Below are 12127 nucleotides of genomic sequence, written 5' to 3'. Positions count from 1 at the left end.
CGTTTTTGATATTTTGTCTTTGGTTTTATTGGACGGGAAAGTTATATTATAAACTTATTTCTTCTTCGTTTCGGTCACATTATCAGCAGACCAGCTGACATCAGTTTTATAATGGATTTATTGCTGTTGGCAGATACTCTTACTGTAGACTGTAGAGACGGTAAGCCACGTGTGTCCGTCGGTTTACGCATCACGGTCCGTGACGTCTAGGCCCAGTGCCCATGTACGAGTATGCTACGGATTTAGTCCATTGCTTAAATCGGTGATTGGTGTCAATGTTAACTTTATGTTGTAGTACGATGTTTGTAGTTATTTTTTATGGTGATGTAAAGTTGCTGCAAAGATTTTCTTTCAACAGACTCGACAGCTTTCGAAGTCGAAAGAGTCGAGTCGTTACATGATCTTAAAGACTATTTATTTATTCATCCATTAATTGAAGACTAAGGCTGGGTTGCACCACCCAACTTTGACCGTAACTTTGACGATAACCGGTGTTTTTTGTATGGATTTTGACAGATTTAAAGTAAGGTATTTAAGGTGCAGGTATTGATAAATAAGACAGCCGTTAAAGTAAGATGGTGCAACCCAGCCTTAGTGGCTGTCTGTTTGCTTCAGTTTTAGCTGGGAATTTTCTTGTTCTTTTTATGCTGTTTATTCTAAAGTTTTTAAGCCTATCGTATGTGCAAGTATAAAGCTTTCAAAATTGTTTGATACAAAATCATTGTGTAAATTAGTTTTGTGCTAAATATAAAAGATAATGTAAATAACGAACTACTAAGCTAATATTGGAGCTTACGCTGTGAACTTCGTGATGAATAATGTATTATTCCCATTTGAACAGTCGGTATTAATAAGTTCATGGGTCGATATTAGTAAGTGTCTTGTCTGTCTTGTTTAAACAGCCATGTTACTATTTCAGTGACAAAATATTGATTTTTCCATAGAAAACCTCCACATTGCTGACGGTCAATTTGACCTAGAACGATATCTTGGGATAGGTAATTAACGTATTGCTCTGCTAACCAATGGATTTGATGAAGGTTAACTCGGATGTCATGAGTTTAATCGCATGTATCATAAGATGTAGAGTCTGCACCTGAAATCTTTTGTTATTTTAGGACTTTTAAAACTATTATTTAGGTACGTTCTATCGTTTGCTGGCTACTCATCTCATTGTTGCTCAGTGCTCAAGTTCCACCTGAGACAATAGGTTATTCCAGTTTTAAATTATGTAGTTCTAATTACTTTTAGTACTTATTTTCCGGACTTTCTACATGATGCCCTTTTCTGCTCCTTTCTACGAAAACAATTGAATGTCGATTTGTAACAAAATGTCAATGGCTCCCATTAATACGCACGAGCTGCTTTTATCTTTAGCTTCCTTTTCCACGATAATTTGCATACGTTTTCTCAGATGGCATTCCTCAATGAATCGCTTTCGACTCGACGATGTAACGTGGTGACGACCAATCGGCATGCCCAATGGGCATTGCACATTGTTTTACTATGTGTTTTATTTAAGCTGTTAATTCAATTATTTGTGACGAATGACCCTTTGAAGCGAGACTATTTGTCGAACACGCGTCATATAATTGCATACCGTGTGAAATTGCAATAATTTCGTCCGGTTCACGTTTCTTCTTTATTATTGAAAATTAATATTTAGTCCGTATCGCTGCCGTTATTCTAAGTTTAAAATTGTTTAAAGTTAAAATAAAGGCAGCGATACGGACTGAATCTCAATGGGCTAACGTAATGGACCTCTCTAGCGTATCGGTTAATTACGTAGGTGCGTCATTTGGTCCATTAAACACATTATAGATTGATGATGATTAATTTAGTTTCGTGTAAGACAACATTCATTATTTTAGGAATAATTAATTTAATTACCCACTGTACCACACACAATACTTGAAAAACAAAAATACGAATCAATTAGGCATCTTAACTGTAACAAAATTGAATGAGTTGAATGCATTTTCACCGCTAGTCGACTTTGCCGTTTTAAGTCCAGCATAATGTTCGTTGCAAAAATAGCATCTAAAACAACCCTATAAGATGTCAGTCTTAATATAATGTGCTGCCGTCCTTTAATAAGATCGATTATCCAGTAAAGTCCCATTATCTGTTACAGGCGTAGGTTACATATCGCCGGAGCCGATGTACCCCGACCGTGGGGACATATCGGCGCCGTTGGACGCCGACTTGTCCTTGTCGAAGGACAAACTGCACGCTTCCCCGCGCAAAGAGACGCCCTTGCTGCGGCTCAGAAACGGTGCCCTACAGGCCGGGCTTAATGACAGACTACAAAAAGTCGTCGCTAAGAGAATAGTAAGTGGAAAAGTTTGTTACTTTCAGATGTAGGTTACAAATGGATCTATACATATTATGTATAGCGGGTATGTGACGTGACGGCATTAGGCTGCGCGTAAAATACATAAGTAAGTCGTTCTGCAGGCAGAACAGAGGGCGTAGTGTGACTTTACGTCAAACGCATTCGATATCGACTGCGTTAAAAAAATATGAAGATTTTAGTTCTTGAAAGTTTCCGCTAACTATTGTCACTTTTTACGCAGCTGCGTGCAGCTGCGCAGTTGATATTGAATGCGTTTGACGTAACCCACTGCGCCCCCAGGATTCCTCAGGGGCAAAAGTACCTACTTAGTTAGTGAGATTATGACAGTCGACTCTAAGGTCATGGGTCATATTGCTCATACATACATGTGTTATAACACGTAAGTGGAAAAATCTGACGCCGAATCGTCCTTCTCGAAGGACAAACTACACAAATCGACATGTATCAAAAGAGTGCCTTACACTCAGAATGGCCCTAGCGACAGGGTGCACAGGCATAGCTATAAGTGGAAAAGTTTGTTATTTTTAGATGTACCTAGATTGGAAGTAGGCTACGCCTAGTAATTTATTCTGTGGCTGCGCGTCAATGCACCTACAAAGACGCTCTATGCAGAATTGGATACCTCAGTTCGGAGTTCATGGTCGATTTCCTCGTGAGAAACAAAAAAAAATCGCGAATGTTTAAAAATAAATATGATTCTATACTACGGATCGGAAAATAACTTGTTGTTAAGTTGCAAAAATTTGTTATGTGCATCTTTGTAACTTTTTTTTGCTAAAAATATTAGTATATTGATGACGTAAAACTTCTTTTTGTTTGTTTTCGAATTTGGTTTTCAAATATCGAAATATGTGAGATATTCTTTCTGAAGCGACTTGAAGCGAGCAAAAAGTATCATAACTGGTTTCTAATTTTTAAATGAATTTCCTTGTAAATGTGGATAATAACGCACAATTCACGCTTTGAATGAAGTCGATCGTGATAAGCCGTACGTTACACATACCTGTTCGAGAAAACTATGAATAATTATGTTTACAAAACATATTTCTCCTCGCGGGGAACAAAGCGCTGTCGTTCATAATCAATATCAACACCCAAGTAACTGTTTACTTTTGTTTTCTGAATCAACAGAGCGGTTCATCAATATTTCTTAGGTAGAGTCCAAAATCTAAAAATATTTCAACTAACTTTAGCCCGCGGCTTTGTCAGCGTAAAATTCGTACCCTAGTTGTTATTCTAAATACTCTAGTTTTATCAGAATCCGTTCAGTAGTTTTTGGGTGAAAAATTAATCAACATCCATCCGTTCTCAAAAACTCACTTTTTAGGAAAGGGGGTTTTACACTGGATTAATCAACCTTTCGTACCGTAAAAAACACCTCAATAAAATTATTTAATTAATTTTCTTTCACTTTCATTTATTAACAGTCATCCACAAAATTCGTAAATAAATAATAACTAACAACTTCATTGAGCAATCCATCATCGTTTCAGCGGTAATACATTAATGACGTATGGAATTAATAACAATTTATTAAAGTGGTTTATACAGGGAGTAAGAAGCGTAAGTATTATCGAAAGTTTTAATAGTGAACTGAATCACTGTCCCAAAATCAGAAAAGTATAGTCATTAATATTCTTTGGCACAAAAAAATCATTGTTTTTTCACTTATGATCATTGCTGGTTTCGGTTATCTATAAAATATTGTCAACATTATACGCTTTAAAGAGTGCATTTTTATTACGTCTCCGACCTATTTCTACGTGTTATGATTCTGATTAATAAATAAGATTATTTTTCGCTCTAGCACTTGGGCCACGTCAGTGTATGAAATTGATGTTATGCCGTTTATGTAATGTAACGCGATATTTCATCATCATCTTTTCAAAATAAATATATGCGAATTACGTTTTTCAATGTTGAGTCTACCTATCTTAAACTCCGAGGTCCTGGCCGTCCTGGGTTCGATTCCCAGTAAGGGTAAATTTTTTCTCGATTTCGTTCGTGGTAGGGCTTGTTCTAAGTATACCTAGATTCATTACCACAATGATGTTAACAGCATTGTTGTATATCCGCAGTTGGAGGTAAGATAGCTAGTTCCTTTGTGATTGAGGATCAGGGTGAAGCTCGCTTCCACATTCGGCTATTGTAAGACCTTCTTTTGTCATCAGGAAGTAGACCACCAGCGCAAGACGTCGTCGCTCCAACGCAACGTGGTGTACCCGCTGGCGATGCTGATGCTGCTGGCGCTCACCACAATCACCGTGCTCATGGTGCTGCAGAACACTCTCGAGCTGCTCATAGGGATCAAGGCGGTGCCGCTCAGCACACGAGTGAGTTGCTGTCACAGCAGGTAGACCACAGCAGACGTCGCTCCAGCAACGCGCTGTACCCGCTGGCGATGGTGCTACAGAACACTCTCGAGCTGCTCATAGGGATCAAGGCGGTGCCGCTCAGCACACGAGTGAGTTGCTGTCACAGCAGGTAGACCACTGCAGACGTCGCTCCAGCAACGCGGTGTACCCGCTGGCGATGGTGCTGTAGAACACTCTCGAGCTGCTCATAGGGATCAAGGCGGTGCCGCTCAGCACACGAGTGAGTTGCTGTCACAGCAGGTGGACTACAGCAGACGTCGCTCCAGCAACGCGGTGTACCCGCTGGCGTTGGTGCTGTAGAACACTCTCGAGCTGCTCATAGGGATCAAGGCGGTGCCGCTCAGCACACGAGTGAGTTGCTGTCACAGCAGGTAGACCACAGCAGACGTCGCTCCAGCAACGCGGTGTACCCGCTGGCGTTGGTGCTGTAGAACACTCTCGAGCTGCTCAAAGGGATCAAGGCGGTGCCGCTCAGCACACGAGTGAGTTGCTGTCACAGCAGGTAGACCACAGCAGACGTCGCTCCAGCAACGCGGTGTACCCGCTGGCGTTGGTGCTGTAGAACACTCTCGAGCTGCTCATAGGGATCAAGGCGGTGCCGCTCAGCACACGAGTGAGTTGCTGTTACAGCAGGTGGACTACAGCAGACGTCGCTCCAGCAACGCGGTGTACCTGCTGGCGATGGTGCTGTAGAACACTCTCGAGCTGCTCATAGGGATCAAGGCGGTGCCGCTCAGCACACGAGTGAGTAGCTGTCTCAGCAGGTAGACCACAGCAGGCGTAGCTCCAGCAACGCGCTGTACCCGCTGGCGATGGTGCTGCAGAACACTCTCGAGCTGCTCATAGGGATCAAGGCGGTGCCGCTCAGCACACGAGTGAGTAGCTGTCACAGCAGGTGGACCACAGCAGACGTCGCTCCAGCAACGCGGTGTACCTGCTGGCGATGGTGCTGTAGAACACTCTCGAGCTGCTCATAGGGATCAAGGCGGTGCCGCTCAGCACACGAGTGAGTAGCTGTCTCAGCAGGTAGACCACAGCAGGCGTAGCTCCAGCAACGCGCTGTACCCGCTGGCGATGGTGCTGCAGAACACTCTCGAGCTGCTCATAGGGATCAAGGCGGTGCCGCTCAGCACACGAGTGAGTAGCTGTCACAGCAGGTGGACCACAGCAGACGTCGCTCCAGCAACGCGGTGTACCTGCTGGCGATGGTGCTGTAGAACACTCTCGAGCTGCTCATAGGGATCAAGGCGGTGCCGCTCAGCACACGAGTGAGTAGCTGTCTCAGCAGGTAGACCACAGCAGGCGTAGCTCCAGCAACGCGCTGTACCCGCTGGCGATGGTGCTGCAGAACACTCTCGAGCTGCTCATAGGGATCAAGGCGGTGCCGCTCAGCACACGAGTGAGTTGCTGTCACAGCAGGTGGACCACAGCAGGCGTCGCTCCAGCAACGCGGTGTACCCGCTGGCGATGCTAATGCTGCTGCTGCTCACTACCAGTTCAGCGGTTTTAGCGTGAAAAAATTTACTTTCATAATATGATCTTACTATGCCAATTGGTTTTGGGGAATTGTCACAAAATATCACTTGAATCTTTTAGAGAATTATGAACAACAATTTGTGTTATTACTTGGTACACAAATTTTGTTTGAAGACGGTTGGCGAGACAAAGAGTGTGACGCTTACAGTGCGTCATATGTAATGCATAAACCGGTCGTTAATTATAAATGGAAGCTTTTTAACTCTAAAAATATAATTCTGCACAGAATTTTCCAGTATTTTTATGCAAAGGTCAAATCCAAGATTAAACAATAACAATACAACCGTCATAATATGGACGTTATCATCTTTGTTATCTAATAGTTTGTTCGATATAAAATATGAATCGAAATGAGTCACAAGTATAAACCGTACTACATTATGTATTTTACATTATGTTGAGTAAAGGTCACTCTCTTTATGACGTGGCCTTTAACTTGGCTAACATCTATTTTATCACAAATATTATAAACAAGTAAGTTAGTAAAGATTAAGGTTTCTTTGTTTGTAATCTCTAGAGACTTACTAAAACGATTTCAAAATTTATTTCATCAATAGATAGCTAAATAAATCCCGAGTGACATATTACTATATTTTTCTGTGAAATTACCGCGGGCGAAGCCGCGCTGGTTAAAGCTACTAATTTATAATTTTAAAATGTTTCTATTACAGCAATTCACACTGGGTATCGCCTCACTATCAAAACTAGGCTGGGCGGGCGCGACGCTCGAAGCGTTCCTCATACTATACTTGCACGCGGCGTCGCTCACGGGTCTCAGCGCGCCATTACGTGCAATGCGCGTGTTGCCGCGCGCGCGCTGCACTCCGCTCGCCCGGATCATACCCACGTGCGCGCTGTTACTCGCGCACTCTACTGCGCAGCCGCTGCTTGTCAAGATATTAGGTAAGAAGACTCTTATTTGATTTTTCGTTGTTTTTGGACATTGATAGAAGGGAATAAGGTTCAAAATAACGTGGTTACCTGTATTACTCTCGACTTTAAGATTGAAGGTTACCTGTATCACTCTCGCTCGACTTATTTGAGGGTTTTGAGGGTTAAGGAGAAGAAAGAAAGAAATTCTTAGAAATTCAGACTAGTCACGCTTTTTAGACTCGTGGACAAGGTGTGCGTACACATTTAATCCAGGCCCTGATCGTCAGTGGCGCGTGTTACAAAGCTTGGTATCTTGACCGCAATATTGACATGTCAACGTTAGTTTTACCTCCCTTTTGGGATTTCTCCTCAAAGTCGCCGCACGCTAAATTCATCAAGGAATTATAAAATTACCAACAATACTATACTTACCTGTTGCTGTCGGATCACAATGATTCCGAAACATGAAGCCGGATGCGATGGTTTATACCTATCCATTATCTTGTTAATGCTTTTGATTACAAAATTGCAATTACAGATTGTGTGAACGATTAGCTTGCGAGCTATCTCGCTTTGGACCACCGGGCTTGACGACTTATAAACTCCTTAACCGCTATTCACTATTTTCATCTACCTGTTTTTGTCATAAAGACCGTTAAAATTATACAACTTCCATTGTTATTTGTACAAATCTGTCTTATCTTTTCAGGTATAACAAATTTCGATTTGCTCGGCGAATTCGGGCGCATCGAGTGGCTAGGCAACTTCAAGCTGGTGTTGCTATACAACGCGATATTCGCAGCCACTGTCACCCTTTGCCTCGTCAGCAAGTTCACGGCGAGCGTTCGCCGCGAACTATACAACAGGTTGGTGGAAAACGTGAACACGGTCGCTCACTGCGTGTCTTTCCTCAACAACTGACGATTGCTCTCGGTCAAGTGTTGATCCGTCAAGTATGTACCTAGGTGGCTGGCCAGGGCTCTGTATAGGATACGACAGACTCCTACAAACAAGTCTATGGTCTGAATTCGGCTCTACACTGGTGTTTTGTTTTGTTAAAGAAATTTGCCAAAATAAGTGTACTATCGGCAACAGAGTTAACTGCCCATTGCCAGTCATGTCATCTCGTTCTATAGCAAAGAATCACCATGTGATTAGAGCGAGAGCAAAAACGGAAATGGATATTTAACAGTGTGGCCGTGTGTACAAACAAGTCACTAAAGTTTAACAACGCCTTGGTAACGTACACACACGCCCACACTGTTAACTATCCATTTCCGTTTTTGCTCTCGCTCTAATCAAATGGCGATTCTTTGCGATAGAACGAGATGACATGACTTTCAATGGGCAGTTAACACTGTTGGCGATAGTACGTACGAACGTGAGCGTAGATGTCCACATGCATGAGGTGGATCGTTAGCTCACTTCTTGTCTCTACTGTATAAAAATATGCATGTCGAGAACTAAACGTTGTCATTTCTAAACTTTGCTGAGCACAATTCGTAAATTATTCAGTGTAACAAATTAGAAATTTTATGAAATGGCAGCTACTATACTAAACAAATTATTGCGCTACTTGAAAATTGAATACTTGACGGATTGACAATTGACTGCTTTTATTGAAATTTTATGATTAATAATGAACTAGCCACCGTTTTATTATAGATAATGTAACAATGTGTACCTAAAGGAGTAGATTCCATTTAAATTACAAGTGTGTTTGCTCCTTTAGGTACATTTTACGGTATGTACTGGGATTTGTGTTCGAATGTGGCACTTTTATGTGAGAACAGTGCCGTTTTATATTTTAAGATCTGAAAAAACAGCACAATAAAGTAATATATTATTTCGTGTGTAGATATGAAATGAAATTAATTATATTATCGTTATGATATATTGTGTAGGTACATTTATTTTGTACCCCGAAAAAAATTGTAAAATACGCAAAATGGCTGATGTAATATTGTAATTATAATTCTTATGACATTGTAATAATTTTTGGTACATTTTCTGCATTTATTTCAATCCATATCATATTATTATTTTACCATTACTTTTATTCCTTTAACGTTTTGTAATCAATGTGTCATATTTAATATGAATTAAAAGTTCTTGAGGAAAGACTACTAGATTAAATTTTTAAATTGTTTTATGACCAATGAGACTGAATTTGTTAATATTACGATTAGTAAGTCGGCAGATTATTTATTTTGTATAAGGCTATGTGATCGGTGATTTAAATTCAATATTAATTTAATTGTTAAGTATTTTAGATATTTGCCATGACATTACAATAAAATTAGTTTATCAGTTATGGTCTTACTTTAAGTTAGAGGAACGAGTTACAATGCCACAAATTATAGTTTCTCGTTTTAGTTTAATTTGCAGCGCCATTCGTTGATTTATGTTATTTTAAAATTGATAAAAGACATTTATAAGACTGCAGTAACTTATACTTTGAACTTTATGTGCACAATGAGTTAGCATTCTACAAATTGCTCAAAATGGTATTAACAGTTTAATCTGCAATGGCTATGAGATTGTTTATGTGAATCTTGTATGTATCTTGAGGCTTTTAACCTGAATTCTAGTCGTGGTAGATCTCTTTGTTAATTGCAGATCAAACAATAAATCTGTCTTGATTATTTTACAGTTTTTTGTTTTTAAGGTTCATACATGTTTATTAATTAACCTAACATAACCTACTAAAGATGTGGTGAATTGTATCATCGGTTTTTTGAAACCCATGTTAGGCATCAGATTCACACCTTTGAAAAGTCTATTAACCCTCAGAAACTTCACTGGCTATCATTATTAATAACCAGCTTATTGCAGTTAACTTAATCATGCTCCATAATGTAACAACAGTATATGCCTAGACCTAGTAATATTGTGAAGCAAACGTCTGTGGTGCTACCGGCGATATATCTAGAGGCATCATGATATTATGTAGAATGTAATACACATGTTCTAAGTAGCCTAGACCAGTTAAATGTAGGGCGTAGTGATGTTATTCAAGCATAACATATTTGAAGTGCTGTTTTTATACATTTTGTATTACATATCTTGTACCAAATGTTGAGATTGCATTTGAAAGAATACAATGTAAAAAATTAACTGATCTTTTTATTTTCCCCTTGTGCTATTTTAAGTTCAATACTCTGGATTTTTCACAGAAACTTACTAACCCACCAGTCACCAGTTTGAGTAAGCATTTCTGCATTCATCTGCTTTATCATTTTTTTGTGAGTTTTGTTTTGGCTTCTATTTCATCATTTTTAGTTGCTATTTTTATTCAGTCTCATTAGGTTACATTAGTTTTATTTTTGTCATTATCATATTTTTAATGTTTCTTTTTGTTTTGTTTAGATTCAAGTGGGTAGCCAATATATTCACTATGCCTGAAGAAAACCAAACTCCGAATCTAAGTCTGATGACTAGCAGATTGTCTACTGAGAAAACTGTGAAAGTCGAAGCTAAGACGCAAGCAGGAGATATCTCAGAACATGTGAAATCAGAGTAATCAATACAAGAAATTCTTAAGTCAGTTTAGTTCCTAGTTTGTACAATGGAATCAAAAGTCCACACAAGCTCTCTAACTGTACTGATGATAAGATATTTAAATAATAAATACCAAAAGCAATGTTAAGATTCAAAAATGATTCCTTATCTGTGATGCTTGTTTTAATGTTAATTCATAAGGTATTAAGTGTATGATTTTGTAAATGTTTTATTGATAAAGATGTCTATGATATTGTAAGATTTTTATTATTTGTAAATAACAACAAATTAAACTTGATCTATACTTTGATTGTTAGTTTCACTCAGAGTGGTTACAGTCATGTAGTGTTTACCGCATCTTCTGCCTTCTGCCTTTATAATAAGTCTTCTAGTGTTATTTCTGACTGCTTCTAAACTCTCATTACTGTTAAGTCCTAAAATGAAACCCAGGTTTATAACATCATGTACATCCCTGACATGCATGTCATTTTCAGCAGCACTGGTAATAATTATGTTTTTAGATTTCCCAACCGCGTGATAGATGTGAGCTGTGCTTATAATATTTTTCCTACAAGTAGTGTCTCTTATGGCAGGCGAATACATTAATTCAAAGAACACGTCCCTTTCCCCAGCTTGTCTGTACAGCTTTCTGCTCACTTTGAAGGAGATCCGTGATTCAGGTTCAAACGTTATTATATCTACATCCATGGTTCCAGACGCATATTGGAATGCTTGCAAAGTTTTGGGAACTACTGCCACAATATCATACTTCTTGATATTTTCTGAATTATTTATTTTGTGTGCGATACCTGAATCTGAAAAGTGTATTGTGATTCTTTGTAGAATATTGAGTTTAGTCTTATCAGTTATTTCCTTGGGTATTTCTATTGGTGCAGGTATAAAATCTTTTTTCTCTTTCACTTCACCCTTCTTTTTCTTCTTTTTGGGCTCTTCACTTGCTTCCTCTACTACTGTATTGATGGCGATAGTATTGTACCCAAATTTTTCCATTACATGTAGCTTTGATAGGTCAAAGCTTTTGTCGAGTGATAAGTCGCAAAACCCCCAATTTCGATTAGCCATATTTGTAACCTGTTGAATATAAAAATATATGTTAGATTAATAACATTTTATTCAATACTTCAGACTTTTTAGTTATGCAAGTTAATTGAGCATTGGAATGTGGTGAACTGGTATGTTTTAGGCACTTTATTAATTAATTATGAGAAGAATATCTACAATTGATCAATAAATAATATTTAATTAAATCAATACAAAGTGAACTCATTGATCAATTTATGTTTGGTATATTTAAACGTTTACCATACAACACCATTAAAATTAAAAATGTGAGATGATTTAGTGTTCCTTACATAAGCTTCAGTACTATAATAACTCGATCGGGATATTATTCTAAATATGTGTTTAACTAACTAAACTTGTTACTTATTAAATTATACACAAATCAAGTTAACAAACAACACAC

At 38.9% G+C, this 12127-nt stretch overlaps 2 protein-coding genes across 2 annotated transcripts in view; one reads left to right on the top strand and one right to left on the bottom strand.

Annotated features, from left to right (window-relative positions):
* LOC135073764 (protein Lilipod) overlaps nt 1–10951 on the top strand; it is a 27246-nt gene extending 16295 nt beyond the window's left edge. The window contains exons 6-10 of the mRNA XM_063967935.1: nt 2135–2331; nt 4528–4689; nt 6939–7170; nt 7850–8006; nt 10510–10951. Coding sequence (XP_063824005.1) covers nt 2135–2331; nt 4528–4689; nt 6939–7170; nt 7850–8006; nt 10510–10663 — 902 coding nt within the window. The 3' untranslated portion in view covers nt 10664–10951. The remainder of the gene's footprint in view (nt 1–2134; nt 2332–4527; nt 4690–6938; nt 7171–7849; nt 8007–10509) is intronic.
* LOC135073765 (ribonuclease P protein subunit p30) lies at nt 10888–12127 on the bottom strand. The gene is made up of 2 exons (XM_063967936.1): nt 12015–12127; nt 10888–11733 (listed from the first exon to the last, which is right to left on the bottom strand). Exon 2 carries the CDS (start codon nt 11722–11724, stop codon nt 10930–10932), a length of 795 nt encoding a protein of 264 aa, XP_063824006.1. The 5' UTR covers nt 11725–11733; nt 12015–12127; the 3' UTR covers nt 10888–10929.

The sequence above is a fragment of the Ostrinia nubilalis genome, chromosome 8 (genome assembly GCF_963855985.1).
Source record: "Ostrinia nubilalis chromosome 8, ilOstNubi1.1, whole genome shotgun sequence".
NCBI lineage: Eukaryota > Metazoa > Arthropoda > Insecta > Lepidoptera > Crambidae > Ostrinia > Ostrinia nubilalis.
Note: the sequence above shows the minus strand (reverse complement) of the source record. Positions and strands in the feature narration are given on the sequence as shown.

Excerpts from the sequence above, each read along its gene's own strand:
- LOC135073765 (XM_063967936.1), bottom strand. The coding sequence starts at position 11,724 with ATGGCTAATCGAAATTGGGGGTTTTGCGACTTATCACTCGACAAAAGC.